The sequence below is a fragment of the Lepidochelys olivacea genome (assembly GCF_965140295.1).
Source record: "Lepidochelys olivacea isolate rLepOli2 genome assembly, chromosome: 26".
Taxonomy (NCBI): Eukaryota; Metazoa; Chordata; order Testudines; family Cheloniidae; genus Lepidochelys; species Lepidochelys olivacea.
In genome coordinates this window covers 14234741-14254505 of record NC_140436.1, presented here as the reverse complement: position 1 = coordinate 14254505, position 19765 = coordinate 14234741, and the positions used below count along the sequence as shown (strand labels likewise).

General features: G+C 47.4%; 1 protein-coding gene across 1 annotated transcript in view; it reads left to right on the top strand.

Annotated features, from left to right (window-relative positions):
- Positions 1 to 19765, top strand: part of STARD7 (StAR related lipid transfer domain containing 7) — a 39340-nt gene that overhangs the window by 8616 nt on the left and 10959 nt on the right. Inside the window, exons 2-6 of the mRNA XM_084614926.1 lie at positions 9776 to 9978; positions 10339 to 10388; positions 16690 to 16800; positions 16894 to 16976; positions 19356 to 19455. Coding sequence (XP_084471052.1) covers positions 9776 to 9978; positions 10339 to 10388; positions 16690 to 16800; positions 16894 to 16976; positions 19356 to 19455 — 547 coding nt within the window. The remainder of the gene's footprint in view (positions 1 to 9775; positions 9979 to 10338; positions 10389 to 16689; positions 16801 to 16893; positions 16977 to 19355; positions 19456 to 19765) is intronic.

The following is a 19765-nucleotide window of genomic DNA, read 5'->3' as shown; positions in this document are numbered from 1 at the left end:
TTGGCCTTCTTGGCAACAAGGGCACACTGTTGACTCCTATCCAGCTTCTCGTCCACTGTAACCCCTAGGTCCTTTTCTGCAGAACTGCTGCCGAGCCATTCGGTCTCTAGTCTGTAGCGGTGCATTGGATTCTTCCGTCCTAAGTCCAGGACTCTGCACTTGTCCTTGTTGAACCTCATCAGATTTCTTTTGGCCCAATCCTCTAATTTATCTAGGGCCCTCTGTATCCTATCCCTACCCTCCAGCGTATCTTCCTCTCCTCCCAGTTTAGTGTTATCTGCAAACTTGCTGAGGGTGCAATCCATACCATCCTCCAGATCATTAATGAAGATATTGAACAAAATCGGCCCCAGGACCAACCCTTGGGGCACTCCGCTTGATACCGGCTGCCAACTAGACATGGAGCCATTGATCACTACCCGTTGAGCCCGACAATCTAGCCAACTTTCTATCCACCTTATAGTCCATTCATCCAGCCCATACTTTAACTTGCTGGCAAGAATACTGTGGGAGACCATGTCAAAAGCTTTGCTAAAGTCAAGGAACAACACGTCCACCGCTTTCCCCTCATCCACAGAGCCAGTTATCTCGTCATAGAAGGCAATTAGATTAGTCAGGCATGACTTGCCCTTGGTGAATCCATGCTGACTGTTCCTGATCACTTTCCTCTCCTCTAAGTGCTTCAGAATTGATTCCTTGAGGACCTGCTCCATGATTTTTTCCAGGGACTGAGGTGTGGCTGACTGGCCTGTAGTTCCGAGGATCCTCCTCCTTCCCTTTTTAAAATTAGCCTTTTTCCAGTCGTCCGGGACTTCCCCCGATCGCCATGAGTTTTCAAAGATAATGGCCAGTGGCTCTGCAATCACATCCCCCAACTCCTTTAGCACTCTCGGATGCAGCGCATCCGTCCCCATGGACTTGTGCTCGTCCAGCTTTTCTAAATAGTCCCGAACCACTTCTTTCTCCACAGAGGACTAGTCACCTCCTCCCCATGCTGTGCTGCCCAGTGCAGCAGTCTGGGAGCTGACCTTGTTCGTGAAGACAGAGGCAAAAAAAAGCATTGAGTACATTAGCTTTTTCCACATCCTCTGTCACTAGGTTGCCTCCCTCACTCAGTAAGGGGCCCACATATGTGAAGCATCGAGTCTTGAAACCTGACAAGCCCCAAGTTAGCTGCCCATCAGGTCATGTGGGATGTGCTGTAAGAAATACTATCTGCTGGAGATGAGTGCTTTACTGATGGTACCATCTGTGGAGTGGTAGATGAGAAGTGCCTGCATAAATTGTCCAGGGAGTTTCTGATTCCCTTGGGAGCGGTGGGAGCAGATTCCCAACCAAGAAATGCAGAACTCTTGGAATTTTGTTTGGAAGCTCTATTGCACGTCTGCTGTAATTCTGGGTTTATTTTTAGGTTGTAAATGCTGCAGCAGGGACTGTCTCATTCTGCAGCCTGTTTGCTGGGCACCCTAGCAGTGCAGCCAGAGTATTTATTTGCCAGCCAGAAATTACTTTATAGGGGAGTGTAAGCTGTTGCCTCTCTTTGGTAATGTGTGCAATATGATTGACCTTTGCAGATTGCTGCAAGGCAAACAGTGACCCAGGGAGGGCGGGGCCTAGTTTGAGAACCTTCTAAACTGATTCTGCCAAGTTGGTTTTATAGACACTTTATCTGTTCCAGGTGCTGGCTGAAGTCTGGTGCCAAGGTCAGAAGTGATTTATATGATTTGTAGAAATACAAACTGCAGCCAGGCTTTTCCCCTCCCTTCAAAAAACAAATTAAAAGGGAATTTTTAAGGAAACTTAGTCTCCCTGCTGTCCTGGCTATACTTTGCTTTGGGCAACTGCATCCTGCCTACAGCTCTCCCTTCAATTGAATAAGATTCACAGATTCCAAGCCAGAAAGGATCATTGTGATGATCTGTTCTGACCTCCTGTATAACACAGGCCAGAGACCTTCTCTGAATTAATTCCTAGAGCAGATCTCTTAGAAAAACATCTGGTCTTGATTTAAAAATTGTCAGTGGTTGAAAATCTACCATGACACTCGGTGAATTGTTCCACTCGTTAATTACCTTCATTATTTAAAATGTACACCTTATTTCTAGTCTGAATTTGTTTAGCTTCAAATTCCAGCGTTTGGAGTACCTTTCTCTGCTAGTTTGAGGAGCCCATTATCAAATATTCATTCCCCATGTAGATACTTAGACTGTAATCACATCACCCCTTAACCTTCTCTTTGTTAAGCTAAACATACTGTAAGGCAGGTTTTCTAATCCTTTAGTCAGGGTATGTCTACACTGCACAGTTGTCGCCAAAACTTATGTCTTTTGCGGGTACTTAACGTGCGCGCACACACACACACCCCACCCTCCCTGCGAAAGACAAAAGCAGCAGTGTGGAAGTATCTTGTCAGCAAAAGAGCCAACAAAATACCGCAAAAGAATGTTCACAAATGCTGACTTTTAGTGACAAGGTTGTGTTGACATAGCCTTGTCGCTAAAAGCTGCGTAGTGTAGACAAGCCCTCAGTCTTGTGGCTCTTCTCTCCAATTTTTCAACATCCTTCTTGAACTGTTGACACCAGAACTGGACACAGTATTCCAGCAGCAGTCACACGAATGCCAAATGCAGAGGTGGAGTAACCTGTCTACTCCTGCTCAAGAGTCCCCTGTTCATTGATTGCATTAGCTCTTCTGGCCACAGCATAAGATTGGAATCTCATACTTCATCTTATTATCCACCACAACCCCCAAATATTTTGCTAGTCACTGCTACCCGGGATAGAGTCCCCCATCCTGTAAGTGTGACCTATGTTTTTTTGTTCCTAGATCTATCTATACATGGACATTTTGCCATATTAAAATGCATATAGTTTGCTTGCACCAGTTTACCAAGCAATGCTGAAACAGTGACCTGTCCTCTTCATTACTTACCACTCCCATAAGTTTTGTCATTGATAATTTGGTTTTCTTCCAGGTCATTGATAAAAATTTAGTTAGTACAGGGACTGATCCCTGCAGGACACTACTGGAAACATACCCTGTTGAAGACAGTTCCCCATTTAGAAACATCTTGAGACTTATCAGGCAGGTTTTAATCCATTTAATGTGTGTCAATTTAATTTTATATCATTCAAGCTTTTTTTTAATCAAAGTATCATGGAGTACCAAGTCAAACACCTTACAGAAGGTACATCAAAATTAACCTTTTTCAGCCAAACTTGTAATCTCATCCAAAAATATATCAAGTTAGTTTGATGTGATCTATTTTATATAAACTCATGTTGATTGGCATTAATTATGTTTCCTGTTTTACTGCTTTCTTAATCGTGGGTTGACTCCTTTGTCAAAACTGTTGAGTAGTGTCCGCTCTGCTTAGGTACTCGTATCGCACTAATCATCTGGGGAATCGGTGCATCTTCCAGAGGCACATAGTCATATGCCTGGCATCTGTTGCACATGATGCCTCTTCCATTCCTCTCCTCTCCCAAAGGGGAAAACTGAGTGTTGCACAATGCTTTTATTAGTCAAAGCAGGCAGCGTGTGCCTTGCTTTTGCAATGGGAAGTGAGGCTTGCAATAGTTTTTAAATCATGTGGCAGTGAGTTCCATAGTCTTATACTGGTCTTTGAGATTGTGCAGGAGACTAACTCTATCCTTGCATTGTGCAGGGCTACTGTGCCATGGGAGGGTGAGGATGACCATGGTCATGATCTGATTGTGACTATCCCATTCCCAAACTATTAAGGTCTTTGAAGATAAGGACCGAGATCTTGAACCAGGTGGGATAGTCAGGGGAACCAGTGTAGAGAGTGCAGAACTGGATTGATGTCACCATGTGATGTTAAATCCCAGAACTGATTGCCAGTTGATGTTGGAGATGGGGAGTGATCCTCAGCCTGTAAAGTGGTTTGGGTTCCTTCTTAATAGCATCTTTCCCTCTGGTTGCAGCTGAACAAGTGGTCTTAATGCTGCTTCCTGCTTTGAGCCCCCTAAGATTGCTGCTGACGTCATTCCAGATGGGCAAGAGAGAAAATATATTGTAAATCCAGAGCTACTGTGAATCATCCATGGGTTCCCATTATCTGGCTGTGTGAGCTAAGGCAGGCTTTCACCCAGCAGTCAGAATGGAATGCAATCCTCTAGATATTTGTGTGTTACTGTAGTGCCTAAAGGGTCCTAAGCAAAATCAGTACTCCATTGTGCCAGGCAGAGCACTGACAAAGAGTAACTGTACACTCTTTGGGGCGGGGACTATCTAAATAGACAAGACACTGTGTGAGAGAGGAATGAGGATTATTCTCACTTTACAGACTAGGAACTGAGGCACAGAGAGGGGACTTGTTCAAGGTAACACAGACAGTTGTAGCCTTTCTATCCATATGAATCCTCAGGAACCCAGATCTCCTGAGTCTTAGCCATATGGCCTTAGTCACAAGACCAGCCTTCTTAGTTGCATTAAAATTAAACTGGGCATCTTAATTGGCCCAGATTGAGTCTTTGCCCACAGAATCGAGTGGCTAAGGGAGGATCATCCCCCTCTTGCTGGCTATGAGCTTTTCTGATAGGCTAGGGAGCCCTGCTAAGCCTCTTCTTTTACCGTGTAATTTGATCACAGCTAGTACGTGTGAAGTTTCTCTATTACACTCTAGTTCTATAATAAACCGGCAAAAAGACTATTACAGGGGAGCAGCTGGCTAAGATCAAAGGGAATTTCCATACTGGAAGAGACCAACAGTCCTTTGAGTCCACTCACTGTCTCTGAGAGTGGTGTGTGCCGGATGCTTTAGAAGAGTGGTCTCCAACCTTTTTATGCCCAAGATCACTTTTTGAATTTAAGGGCAACCCAGGATCTGCCCCACCCCTTCCCCAAGGCCCTGCCCTCTTCCCAAAGCCCTGCCCCGCTCGGTCCATTCCCCCTCTCTCTACCACTTGCTTTCCCCCACCCTCACTCACTTTCACCGGGCTGGGGCAGGGGGTTGGGGTTCGGGAGACGGTCTGGGCTGGGGCCAAGGGGTTCGCAGTGTGGGAGGAGGCTCTGGGCTGAGCTGGGTGCAGGAGGGGGTGAGGGGTGCAAGCTCTGGGAGGGTGTTTGGGTGTAGGAAGGGGCTCTGAGCTGGGGCAGAGTGAGGTTCAGGAGGGGATGCAGGGTGCTGGCTCTGAGAGGGGGGTCAGGGCTGGGGCAGGGGTTGGGGTGCAGGAGGAAGTATGGGATGCTGGCTCTGGGAGAGGGCTCAGGGTGCAGCAGGGGCTGGGGGTGGGGTGCAGCCTCCTGCTGGGTGTCACTTATCATGGGCAGCTCCTGATCAGCAGCGCAGCGAGGCTAAGGCAGGCTCCCTGCCTGTCCCGGCCCCACGCTGCTCCCGGAAGGGGCCAACACGCTTCTGCGGCCTCTGGGAGGGGAGGCGGGGGGCACGTGGCTCTGCATGCTGTCCCTCTCTGCAGGCACTGCCCCCAAAGCTCCTGTTGGCCACAGTTCCCTGTTCCTGGCTATGGGGAGCTGCGGGGGCAGTGCTTGCAGGCAGGAGCAGCTGATGGGAAGTGGGGCTGCACCGCAGCAGACTGGGAGCCTGCCTTAGCAGCAGCCGTGCTACACCGCTGGAGATCGCAAATGACTGGGGGAGTCCCCAGGATCGACCAGTCGATTATGATCGGGTTGGTGACCACTGCTTTCGAAGGACCCTGGGCCTTGTTTTCATTAGAGCTTTTTACAAACGTTTCACCCTGGTTCAGTAGCATTAGAAGCAGTGGTGCAGCTGTTGGAATTGGTAGGGCTCATGTAGCCTCCGGGTCACACCTGCTCTGAGCATAGTTAAGGGGTGGAAATGGTTCACTTGCAGGAAGTGACTGGGTCAGTCAGAGAGCCCGTGAGCTACTGGCATGGCAGATACAGCTGGAATGACTCTTAATGTGTACTTGAAGGAAATGGCAAGGTTGGCTGCACTTTGGAAGTGTTACTGTACCACTGCAGTAGTATGAATGTACCGAAATTAAACACTTAGTACAACTTTAGCAGATGATGAGAGATAGACAAACACGTCTGTAGTGTTTGGCTACCAAAGACACTGCCATCAGGAAGCACCATCCCCCTACTGCTGGCTCCAATAAGACGTCTTTGCAGAGGCCAGCCTGGGTGACTTTCTGATGGCTTTCTGCATAATGAATACGTGAGGAGACGTAGGGCAAGTCTACACTGCAAAATTAAGTCAACATAAGTACGTTGACGTACAGCCGCTGCAGTAATTAAATCGCTCTTGCATGTCTACATTACACTAGCAGCACTTGCATTGGTGCAAAGAGCCGTACACTGTTCCCCTTTATTCGACATTGGTGAGGCCTCATCTGGGGTACTGTGTCCAGTTTTGGGCCCCACACTACAAGAAGGATGTTGAAAAATTGGAAAGAGTCCAGCGGAGGGCAACAAAAATGATTAGGGGACTGGAACACATGACTTATGAGGAGAGGCGGAGGGAACTGGGGATGTTCATTCTTCAGAAGACAAGAATGAGGGGAGATTTGATAGCTGCTTTCAGCTACCTGAAAGGGGGTTCCAAAGAGGTTGGATCTAGGCTGTTCTCAGTGGTAGCTGATGACAGAACAAGGAGTAATGGTCTCAAGTTGCAGTGGGGGAGATTTAGGTTGGATATTAGGAAAAACTTTTTCACTAGAAGAGTGGTGAAACACTGGAATGCGTTACCTAGGGAGGTGGTGGAATCTCCTTCCCTAGAAGTTTTTAAGGCCAGGCTTGACAAAGCCCTGGCTGGGATGATTTAGTCGGGGATCAGTCCTGCTTTGAGCAGGGGGTTGGACTAGATGACCTCCTGAGTTCCCTTCCAACCCTGATATTCTATGATTCTATCCCACTGTGCAACTTGCCACCATCTAGTGCAGGATGTTTTGGGAAAGGTTCACAATGCCTCATGGGGGCAAACGAATCATGCAGGGTTGATTGGGAACATGGTTTCAATGTCCCTTGAGGCAGTTTTCTCCGTCCCATAATTTTATCTGCATCCTATAATGTTTTACGCCTCTTTTTCAAAAGCCCCCATGTCCGCCATCTCTGTGGGAAGCATGAATCCTGCACAGCTTTGCAGTATTGTGATGAGTGTTCCAAGCACAGCATACCTGATCCTGCAGTATTTGCAGAGCCGCCAGAGGAGTTGCGGGGAACTAGACGATTCCTTGGAGGCCAGATTGCTGTGGGACATAAAAAGAAACATTAATATAATTTGCTTTCCCCTCGATGTGGGAAAGATATGCACATGCCTATGTTAACCAAGATGAGATTTTCCCAGGAACTTAATTTAAAGACACACTGGTTATGATAAAATATAAAACAAGTTTATTAACTACAGAGAGAGAAATTTTAAGTGATAGCAAACAGATCAAAGCAGATTACCTAGCAAATAAACAAAAATGTGAACTAAGCCTAGCATACTAGATAGGTAGGACTTGAATTAGTTTCTCACCCTGACTGATGATACAAGCAGGCTTGCAGATTCTTAAGGCACAGACCGCATTCCAAGTCTTTTGTCTTTCAGAACATCTTTCAGGTGTTGAGTTATGGGGGAGTGAAGACAAATCATGATGTCACTCCCCACCTTGTATAGTCTCTTCATCTGGCGGGAACCCTTTGTTTCAAGCTAAGCTTCCAGCCCAGTTTGTGAACAAATACAGGTACCAAAATGGAGTCCAGTATCATGTGGTCTGGTCACATGCCCCTGCTTGCCTTGCTGAGTCACAGCAGCCATTGCTTATAGGCTAGCTGAAACATTCACAGAAAGGCTCAGCTCTTCCATGGTCCATTGTCTTTGTTGATGAGCCATCAGCACTGTCTAGCTTCTTCATTTTTGTACCTGAAAGGCTAACTGTGGGTGTTTTCACTTACCTAGCAAAACTGTATAACTTCACATACAATCTAACAGGATATTAATGTTCAACAGGTCAAGACTTTTAGAATGATACCTTACAAGGCATGTTTTGTACAAGATGCTACATAATTATATCATCATCATATTACTATGGTGAATGTGGGGTGCAGTGTCACAGTGGGGTTTAGTTGTCTGCTGCACTGTGGGATCTTATGGGGTCTCCACTTTTACAAGGCTAAACATTATACTAATAATAAATAGGCACAACCTGTCCTAGATTATCTTGGGCAGCTACACTTCTCTGGCTTACTGAGCACCCTGGCTCTAGTTCAGTGCTGCAAGTGTCATCTTTAGGAATGGGTAAGTCCCGAAGTTTCACCTTGTTCCAAAGGGGTTCTTTCCCTTGGCAAGTCTTTTTCTTTTAGCAGTTCATCCCTTGCACATTAGCAATCTGTTCCATCATCTGTTTACTCGAGATAACTGCTGGCTGCCTCTGCTGTTAACCAGGGTTTTCGGAACCCCCAGCAGGGGCAACTTAACTATTTCACTCCAGCTGGTGTAAGGAATAAATCAACAGGAACACAGCAATTCGGGCCGATAAGATTCATGCAAGTAAGCGTGCTCTATTTAAAACTGCAGTTTATCAGATTTAAGCACACACAGACATAAGTAATAGGTTTAGAACATCCCAGATACTTACCTAACATCTGGAAAGGTATTGAGTAACTAAACAGCAGGTTCACTGTGGCCAGGTGCTCACCCACCAGGGCAAAAGGGTGTCAGGAAAAAGGTCTCTCCAGATAGTTTCAGAGGACTGCTCCAAAGTACGCTGTGTTAGCCAATCTTTTAAAATTAACTTCTACAAAACACACGGGTCATAATGACCCCCACTGGATCATTACTTTTCCTAACTTTCAATAAACTTTCTAATATCCGAGGTGTCTAGATTCAAGGTTTTCCATCTCAGTTTGTTTGTCTGTCCCCTCCTCCCATTCTGATTAGCAGAAACTGCTTGCTAGATATGACATTGCTTCTGAAAGCCGGTCTCCAAATTAACCCTTAGCTATGTGTAGTTCTATTTCATTAATTCAGGGTAGCTGAATGCACATAATATGATTTCAGTTAGCTTAATCACATTCTGGGGTATATACACCCCTCAAATCCAGGGCAGTGCTGTAGCTTTTTACTGGAAGCTTTGCTGGGAGCTCAGATGGATCATTCAGCTCTTGTAAAATGAAGTCTGACTTCCACCCGTGAACTTTTGAACCATCTCTGTAGGTGATATAGGGGTTCTGTCCCTGCTTGGGGGACTAAAAATGTGTGGAGAATGCTAGAAAATACTGCTTGCTGAGTTTGTTCTTCTCGAGGGGAAAGTATTTCTGACCTTGTGGAAAGCTTCAGTCCATCTGTACAAGGAGCAGGCTCCTTTGCAGTTGCCTCTCCCTACACAGGCAGTTTGGCTTCCTAAGGAGCAGTGTTCGCATTAATGGTTGCCCCAGCTGTGCCCCCTTCTCTCCTCCCCAAGAAAAGATCTTTGCTATCCCCATCAATGCTGAAGGAGGCTTTCACTTGGAATCCTGACAAGCCTAGCAGGGAATCCTGACAAGCCTAGCAGGTAGTATGAAGAGCTCTGACTAGGGAGAGAGAGAGTATACAGTGGAGCTGCTGTCCCTTTCCCAGCCTGGCTTCTCTGAGTTCTGTTTCCTTGGCGCGGGAGTGTGGGGTCCATTGCTGGCACCTCCGGGGAATCCTATTGTAACGTGGCTGCTGCTGGGATAAATGAAGGCAGAAAATACTTTGCTAGCCTCGTAGGCTATGTATGTAGCAAAATACTAGGTGATCCTGGCCTCTTCTGTGGCAAGGCCTTGGCACTGACTAGCACAGCCTTTCCTCTCTTCCCGCTCCAGGTCTGCAGAGGAGATGAAGCACATGGAGGAAGTCTCCAGGCTGTTCCATGGCAGCGGGGGAGAGCACCAGAAGCTGGTTTCCAAAGCCCATGTTGATATAACAGCCACTCGCGAGGAGCACCCCTGGGAGATGGTGATGGACAAGAAGCACTTCAAGCTATGGAGGCGTCCGATACAAGGGACCCACCTGTATCAGTACAGAGGTAATTCCTCCATCCCCCTTGCCTGACTATGTGTGTTGTCAGTCGCGGTATGATGCCTGTTCACACTCTGTGCGTGGCTCTCAAATGCTGAGCAAAAATTCAGCGTGGCCTGTCCTAAAACCTACTTCCTTCTTCCTCTCTTGACATGACACTGTTCCCTCTCCCAGCTTCTCACTGGAATTCTCCATCCTCCCCCATATTGTCCCTCTTTCTGGTCACGGCCTCTCCTCTCCTCTGTAGTATGATTCCAGCCTTGATAGCAGCTTCTGGAAAAGACCTTTCCCATGTGATCCCACTGAACTGAGATACAGACTGGCTTATACCTGTGATCTCAAGACTCTTTGTTTCCCTTTACTGCAGTCTTTGGGACGTATACAGATGTGACTCCCAGGCAGTTCTTCAATGTGCAGGTGAGTGTTTCGGGGCCCATGTCTCTAATTCTAGGATGCATGATGTGTTGGAAATAAAACACAACTCTCTACCCACAGCACTTAACATAACATCTGCATAGGAGGGGCAGCCACTGCGTGCAGGTCCTAGGGCTTGCTTTGTTGTGATGCCCACAGCAGAGTGATTTGCTCTGTATTAACAGTCCACCTGTAGTTCACCTGGAAGTGGGCCTATTTGGCTTTACATATGTATACAGCTTCTGCTCACCTCCTGTTAGCTTTATGCCCTGTCTGGCTGGTAATCTCCTTAGGATCCGTTGTTAAGTAAATCCTTGATACGAACTTTATGCTCCTCTTCACATTTATTACCTGGTATGTCTTTTCTGGTGAATCAAAAATACTTGGCAGGATAGGGCTGTTTAAATTAGTTGAGACTCTATTTTCCCAATGGTAGCCGTCCTGGTCCAATAGATAGGGCATGGCATTTGGATTCAGGAGGCATGAATTCTAGATAAGATACTTCTCCATATAATGCATAATTAGACTGTGAAACTTGCTGCCATAGGATGTTGAGGCCAAAAACTCGGCAAGATTCAAAAAAGGATTGGACATTTTATATGGTTAGCAAGAATATTCAGAGTTGCAATTGTTAGTGCTGCCAAAGCCATCCTTCTCTCATATCCCACTTCACTACTGGCACAACCTAGTATTAGAGAAACAAGGTGAGGGAAGTAATATCTTCTATTGGACCAACTTCTGTTGGTGAAAGAGACAAGCTTTTGAGCTGCACAGAGCTCTTCTTTAGGTCTGGGAAAGGTACTGAGGGCAAGTCTACACTACAAAGTTAAGTTGACCCAAGGTTGCATCGACTTGCAGCCACCGCAGTAATTAAACTGCTTTTGCATGTCCACACTATGCTCCTTGTGTCGGCGGTGCGCGTCTTCACCGGGAGCACTTGCTGTTTAACTGTCAGTGTGGGGCATTGTGGAACCACTTCTGAAAGGCAGCAACAATCAATGCAAGCAACTTAGTGTCTACACTGGCACTACATCAATGTAACTAGATCAACTGAGGCCATGTCCACACTTACAAGCTTTCAGCGGCACAGCTGTATCGATACAGCTGTGCCACTGTAAGAGCGCTTGTGTAGCTGCATTATGCCAATGGGAGAGAGCTCTCCCGTTAATGTAATAAAAGCCGCTCAATGAATGGTGGTAACTATGTCAGCGGGAGAGCGTCCAGAGGAGCCATGAAATTGACAAGACCGCCAATGTAAGAAATGCAGTGTCTACACAGACACTGTGTCGCCCTAACTACATCAACATAAGCCCTATGCCTCTCATGGAGGTGCAGTTATGTTGGTGTAGTGGGGTTCTTAGCTCGGCGGGAGCAAGGCTGTAGTGTAGACAGTGACATAGGTCGACATAAGCTGTTTTCGGCCTTGTCTACAGTTTTGTCAGCAAAAGGCAGCTTTTATTGACAAAACTACAATGCTACTTTTGCCGACAAAACTCTCCTGTTAAAATAAAACCGCCTTGACAAGAGGCATAGAGCTTTTTGCAGCAAAATTTTAATGACACAGTGTCAGTGTAGACACCGCATTTGGTTTTGTCACTGTAAATGGCCTCCAGAAGGTGTCCCACAATGCCCATCCTGACGCGTCTGGTCAGCAGTTCAAACTCCACTGCCTTGCAGCCAGGTACGCAAACATCACCCTTTAAAGGCCCAGGAATTTTTGAAATTCTACTTCCTATTTGCTCAGCATGGAGAGCTCACTTCACATCTTCCCAGCTGACCACGGTGGGTGCACGTGGCAGACGCTCTCGCACTTGGACCATAGCAGAGGAGTTGGATCTGCTGTGTATGTGGGGAAAGGAGGCTGTCCTGTCCGAGCTGTGGTCCAGCCGTAGGAATTTCGATACCTACGGGGAGATTTCTTGTGGCTTGTGTAATAAGGGCTGCAATCAGGACACTATGCAGTGCAGAGCGAAGGTAAAGGAGCTGAGGTGGGCGTACAAGAAGGCAAGAGAGGCAAACTGTCACTCTGGTGCTGTGCCGAAGACCTGCTGCTTCTCTAAGGAGCTGTACGCCATCCTTGGCGGCAACCCTACCATCAATAGCCCCCTGGATACATTGGCATGGCTGGAAGCAGCAGACAGTGGACCTAACCCCAAAGACAAAGTCATGGATGAGGAGGTGGAATTGTAGGACTTTGCGGAGCCCACAGCGGTTTATCCGGTGGGGCAGCAAGTCAGGAACTCTTCTCCACTCTGGAAGTGTCTAGCCAGTCCCGGCAGTCCCTTGCTGGCGAGCAAGAAGGAGAGGAGACCCCTGGTAAGTGATCTTTTTGACTTGATACTGCTCAGTTATATGACGTGCAGCTGCCCTTTGCTTTGTATACTGTAGAAGTGGGTGAAGGGATAGAAATGTGCAAGACTAGCTGGGTTTGTGTGTGCTCCAAATTACTCTGCGCAGCTAAGCAGTGCGGTGGAACAGTGTGTTGATGCACACCGAGATTTCACAGGAATCCTCCAGAGAGATCTCCAGAGAAATCTCTAGGAAACTTTCCTGGAAGTACTCGCCAATCCTCTGCCAAAGGTTCCTTGGCAGAGCTGCTTTGTTCCTTCCCCCATTGTAGGAAACTTTCCCATGCCACTTGGCAATCACTTGTTCAGGGACTAAAGCGGCACACAGGTCAGCCGTGTAGGGACCGAGTCTGAAGCTGCACGTGTGCAGTAGATGTACCCTGGTATCCTTGCTTATCCTCAGGAGTGAGACATCTGCTTCAGTGACCCCTGCATGTGGAAAATGGTGGCAGAATCTACAACATTGTCCCTAGTCGCCTGCACTGATCCCTTTGAAACATAGCGTGTTCGGCAAGGTGTGTGCTTGCTAAGGGTCAGTGAGAAAGTGATTAATATGTTACAAGAGGTGTATTTTGCTGTAATGATTCAGTGCTGTGCATGAACTAACAATCATGCTTCTGTGTATTGTTCCTTGTGCTTCTGCAGATGTGGCCTTCAGGGGAGTGCCTCTGGCAGATAAGGAAGCAACCAAGGTGTAGCGAGGAAGACATGTTCCAAAAGGTGCTCCAATCCTCTGAGGCAGAGAATGCAGGGAATGGCGAGAAATGGAAAGGCAGGACAGAAAGGAGAGTGAGGCGTGCATTCAAAAGGTCCATGAGCAGATGATAAAAGACATGGAAGAGCAAACAGAGATGCTGAAGTCCCTAGTCATACTGCAGTCAGAATAGATGCGTGCTCTACCCTCTGAGGCAGAGAATGCAGGGAATGGCAAGAAATGGAAAGGCAGGACAGAAAGGAGAGTGAGGCGTGCATTCAAAAGGTCCATGAGCAGATGATAAAAGACATGGAAGAGCAAACAGAGATGCTGAAGTCCCTAGTCATACTGCAGTCAGAATAGATGCGTGCTCTACCCTCTGCAGCCAGTACAGAACTGTTTTCCATGCCTTCCCCAAACTCCTCCCATACATTCCTTTCAACTTTTCAGAACATCTCGGTATCCCGTTCACTCCACCCCTTCGGATAGCTTCCAAAATGATAGTTGATTTACGCACAGCTCTGAGAGCTTACACTGCCCTTCACTGATCTCTTCCTTCCCACCAAGCCTTTTCTGTGTGTTAATTGGTGTTTAATAAAAACAAACTCTCTGAAAGATAACCAGTCTTTGTGCCCTACACCTATTGATTGCAATTGGTAGTAAAACATAGGCATGAGTTTAATCATTTGTTTACTGCAAATCCTGCTTAGGAATCATGTCAAGAGTTAGGCAAAACAAAACTCAGATTAACGAAGCCTGGCAGATTGCTGTATAGAAATACACATTTCTGGTTCTCATTATCAAAATGCTGCCTCAAAGCCTCCCTGATTCGAATTGCCCCCTGTTGTGCCCCTCTAATAACCCTTGTATCAGCCTGCTCAAAACCAGCAGCCAGGTGATTTGCCTCAGCACTCCACCCCGGGCAAACCTTTCATCCTTAGTCTCACAAAGATTATGGCGCATGCAGCAGGCAGCTATGACCGCTGGAATGTTTTCCTCACTTAGATCTTACCTGCCATAAAGGCATCATCAGCGTGTTTTTAATCTGCCAAATGTACATTCTGTGGTCATTCTGCACCTATGCAGCCAATTGTTGAAGCACTCCTTGCTGATTTCCAGGTTTCTCGTGTAAGGCTTCATGAGCCATGGGAGTGAGGGGTACGCTGGGTCTCCTAAAGGTCACTGGTCATTTCATCATCATTCCGTGCCCCCCCCCCCCCCCCCGGGAATCTTCTGGTCTGGAAAGAAAGTCCCTGCTTGCAGCTTTCTGTACAGGCCAGTGTTCCTTAAGATGCTTGTGTCATGCACCTTCCCGGACCACCCCACCTTGGTGTCAGTGAAATGCCCATAGTGATCAACAAGTGCCTGCAATACCACGGAGAAGTACCCCTTTCTATTGATGTACTCTGTCACAAGATGGTCCAGGGTCAAAATTGGAGCGTATGCCATCTATCATCCTGCCACAGTTAGGGAATTCCATTTCTGCAAAACCATTCACTATTTCATGCACATAGCCAAGAGTCATGGTCCTTCGTAGCAGGATGCGATTAATGGCCTTGCGCACTTGCATTAACGCAGTCCCCATGGCCTACTTTCGTAACCCAATCTGATTTGCGACCAACTGGATGGAGTTAACAGCTTTCATACTGCCATTGCCATGTGCTTGTCCACTGAGCAGGCACCTCTCATTTTGGTGTGTCTGCGCCACAGGGCTGCAGTGAGCTCCGCACACAGTTCCAGGAAAATGGCTTTCTGCATCCGAAACTTCTGCCGCCACGGCTCGTCATCCCAGACCTGCATAATGATGCAATCCCACCATTCGGTGCTTGTTTTCCAAACCCAAAAGCAACGGTCCACCATGTGCAGCTGCTCTGTGAATGCCTAAAGTAATCAGGTGGTGGTTCTTTCCATGGCATGCAGCAGGTCAGGCAACGCTGATTCCTGTTCCGTTTGGGAGCTCATGATGTACAGCATGTCCGTCCGTGATGTGTTCACAACCACATGACCACAACAGTAGAGAGGAGTGTAGGATCCCTTCACGCAGAGATGGACGCACGGTAAACTGGGGCTGTTGAAAAATGCTGCAAAATACAGTCAGAAGACCATGGGAAGACTGGGACACAAAATAATGCATCATGGGACGTTGAGCTCACACCTGTGATGCTCTGCGATCCACTCCACCTTCCCACAAGTCCTAGCTTCAGAAAGTGGTGAGCAGCACAGTGTGATTGCTACCCACAGTGCACTGCTCTCACTGTCTGTGCAAGAGCACCAAGTGTGGACTTGCCCTGCCCACAAGGGGAGCATAGTGTGAACGTGCAATAGCGATGTTTATAGCACTTTTTGATCGTAGACATAAATTTTGTCAACAACACTCTGTAGTGTAGACAAGGCCTTAGATTGATGTAAGTTGCCTTACATCGACCTAACTAGTGTAGACTAGGGGTTAGTGTCCCAGCTAAATACAGGGAGGAGCAGATTGTTTAGCATAAGTAGTTAACATGGATTGTAAGAAACCATTCAAGGTGAATTGGCCTGTTAACACCTCTGCGGTCATAGAACAAAAAAGGGGGGTTAGTGGGTTACAGATCGTTGTAATAAGCCATAAATCCAATGTCTGTCTTCACTGTGATTTTGAATGTCTAGTAAAGTTATGAATTTAAGCTCCCAGGCTTGTATTTTGAAGGCGTTGTGCAGGTTTTTTTGTGGAGGGACAAGGACTGAGAGGTCAGATATGGAGTTGTCATTTTGTGAAAAGTATTTGCCCACAGGTGATACGGTGTTTTTTATTTTACCATTTTTCTGTGTGAGTGGAACGAGGTGGAGTCACCAAGATTATTCTAGTATTTGCCTACAATTTTTTGTGTGTGATGGTCAGTTGTAGTCCTCTAGAGTCTGACTCTAGGGCCGTCTATCCGCAGTCCTCCTCAGTAGAGCATCTGCTTCTCAATGCAGCCTTATAGAGGGGAAAAGCTATAAAGTCCTGTGTCACTGCTGCAGTAGCCATCCCTGCCACTGTGCGTTTCTTCCCAGCAAGAGTATCTTAGGGATCATAAACTTCCTGTAATGCTGCCTGGCTCCCAAAAGCAGTGTTTATTTTTGGCAGGTAGAGTTTGGCTTTTCCACAGTATAAGAAACTGCTCATTTGTCTGCCTTTCTAAGATGGGGGTCACCTCCTCCAGCCATAACCTCGACTATAGAAGAAACATGCTACAGCTTCACCCCATGACACAATTGTCAAAATTCTTCCCTTGTTCCATAGCTGGACACAGAGTACAGGAAGAAATGGGATTCACTGGTCATCAAACTGGATGTGATTGAGAGAGACCTATCCACTGGCTCAGAGGTGGTTCACTGGGTTACTCACTTCCCGGTGAGTGTTCCTTCCTCCTTCCCTCACCCCCTTTGCTTTCTGACGGCCTGTCTGCATTAGAAGGGACTGATTTGCATGTCTTTGTTCCTTTAGTACCCGATGTATTCACGGGACTATGTGTATGTTCGGCGGTACAACGTGGACCAGGAGAACAATCTGATGGTGCTGGTGTCACGGTATGTATCACTGATGCAATCTAGCTGTTCCTGCCACACCTAGCACCCTGGTGTGAGGATGGGGTTGTCCTTAGACTCACTGTCACTCTGACAAAGATAGCAAAGGTATTGTTACTTCTGTAGGCCTTGCTCCTTTGCCATTCTTTTACCTGGGTCAGTGGGTTGTTATAGGCAGTTAGTTATAGATGCTACCAGCCATGCCTATAAATGATTTTGTCTGACCCTTTCCATTATAAGACCCTGTGTTCAAATTTTCTGTGCTGGGTGTCTGCCTCAGAAACTCTGCTGGTTCAGCTGTTTCTGAGAATAAGGCTAGGGAAAAACGTTTTGTAGTAGTAAATTCTGATCACTTTTCTTTGAAAAGCTTGTGTGCTCCTGCATCTTGGAAGAGGGACTCGAAATTTGGCAGGAAGGGTGGACTTTATATCAGGGATGTGCCTTTTGCTGAGCCTGTGAAAATCTGCCCTAATTTGGCCAAGCTGTAGCTCTTTGAAAAATCTCAGTTCACATGTGCTCAGTAGAGAGACTTCTTTGATTTTAAGCTAAAATCTTCAGAGATTTTATGTGCATTGTACATGCTCCAGCATCTCCAGCTCGTAATGCTGACCCGGCTGTGCTTGTGCCGTCTCCACGGTATGAATAAGCAATACGCTGTAGCCCTGGGCTGGAGGGAGTGAAGCTGGACTTCCCCTATTATTGGCAGCTTTGTGCCAGGGTTGGACTGGGCTCCAGAACTGAGAGCAAGGAGCCTCTCTCTCCTGAGCTTTCAGTGACCCTCAGGCTGGCACCCAGGCAGTGTGAAGGAGTAAGCCAAATGACTCAAATGTGGGGGGCAGAGGGGAAGAGCTGGACCTGGGGGGCAAGGGGGAGTAGGCTGGAGCAAGAAGCTTTGAAGTGGAGATGGGGAACCGACTGGGACTGGAGGCTGGCACAGCGGTGGGGACTGCCACTGCAGGGAGGAGACTGAATGACAAGTCCAGGGAAGGGGACTCTGAGCTAGTGGGAGTGAGGAATATGGGTGGGGGGAGAGGGACTGGAGGCCACTGAGTGGGGAGAAGATGGGCCTGGGGAGAACTGGGAATAGCTGGGCAAGGAGACTGGGGATAGAGTCTGTAAGGGGTGAGGAGAATAGACTGAGACAAGGAGCCATGGGTAAGGACAGGACTGGGATGGGGACAGTGCAGAAAAGTTCAAACTTGGGGGCAAGGCAGGGAATGGGCAGAAGTGTCTCCGCTAGAGCCTCAGTGCAAACTTAATTCAGTCTCTTATGCCTATGCCCTAGCATATAGTCTCTAATTTCATGGATACGTACTATCCTGCGTTTATACAGCACTGTTGACCTTTGCTGCGTAGACCGTCAAACATGGTCCCTGCCAATCTAGGTGTGATGGCAGACAAGGGCATGGGAGTGAGAGGGAAGTTTAGATGGTGACAGATCAAGAGGTTACTCTTCATTTTGCACTGTGTGCATTGTGTTCCCCTTCTTTGTTACGTTGGTGTGGGGGAGCTTGTTTGGAGGAAGTGGGCTTTGACAAGATATTTGAAGAGGAGTGAGAGGGTCCTTCCAGGCGTAGGAGAGAGCGAGTGAGATGCTTGTGGGAGGAGGGCATGAAGGAAGCTGGAACTGAGTGAGCACAAGGCTCAAACAGTGGTGCTCGGATGCTGCTATGGCTGTGCAAGCCTTCTGCCCTGCAGTCCGTGGAATGGCCTCCGTTCTGCTGGCTGAAGGATGAGCGATGTTCTTGATCCAGTAGTGGAGGAAAGAATGAGAGCTTCACAGGGGGATGTGGCTTCAAAACTGGAAAGGCCGGGGCTTCTCAGGTCCCTTGTCAGAAGCCCTTCTGTCATGTCTAGCGTGGTGTGGAAGAGCCCATTCTGGAACCACTGGGTTAGGAGAGAATACTGGAGAGGGCTATCTGGTGTGCATTTTAGTCACATACTTAGCGATACCTGGTTCATAGACACACAATGACTACTTAAAATGCCTTATCAATGGCAGGGGAGGCAGGGTGGATAAGATGGCAGGCCTGCTTCCTGTTCTTCCGCAGACTGCCTGTGTGAACTTGGACAAGTCATGTCTCTGCCTCTGTTTCCCCACTGGTAAAATAGGGATGTTGATGCCCTCTTTTGTAAATCACTGTGAGTTAGGTATTACTATTAATTGCCTGTTGGAGCCTCTCTAAATGACTGCAAAATTTCAGGAGGCTCTCTGAGAATAGCTTGGGTTCTCACGATTGTGGAGAGAGTCTATATTTTATCATATGTGATGACTAGTACAGTCTGTCAGCATCTGTCCATTCAGACCCAGGTCTTAAGCTAACCTCAGGAGGGATTACCCAGGGTTATAAATACCCTTTTCTCATCTTGCATATATTCCAGAGCAGTGGATCACCCAGGTGTCCCAGAAGATCCTGAGTTTGTGCGGGTTCGAACCTATGAATCCCAGATGGTTATCCGACCACACAAGACATTCGATGAGGTAAGTTCCTGGCCAGTCTGGAAAACCAGGGGAACAGTCAGCCGTCTTTGAGGCCTCCCCAGGTGGAATCTGAGTCAGGACAGGAACTCTTCTGAAAGGTCGTAACTGAATATGCTGACTAAAGCTCTGTGGTCTGCAGCTGCTGCACCAGGGATACCAGCTCTAAGTATCAAGGGGAGAGCTGTATGGATTCGCCTAGCCCTAATGACAGCAAACCACTCTGACGGGACCCAGGACTGTGAGGCCCTGGACAATTGCCTGCTTTTAGCATAAGGAAGTCTTGTCTGTGCCTGCCGTGGATCAGCTCCCT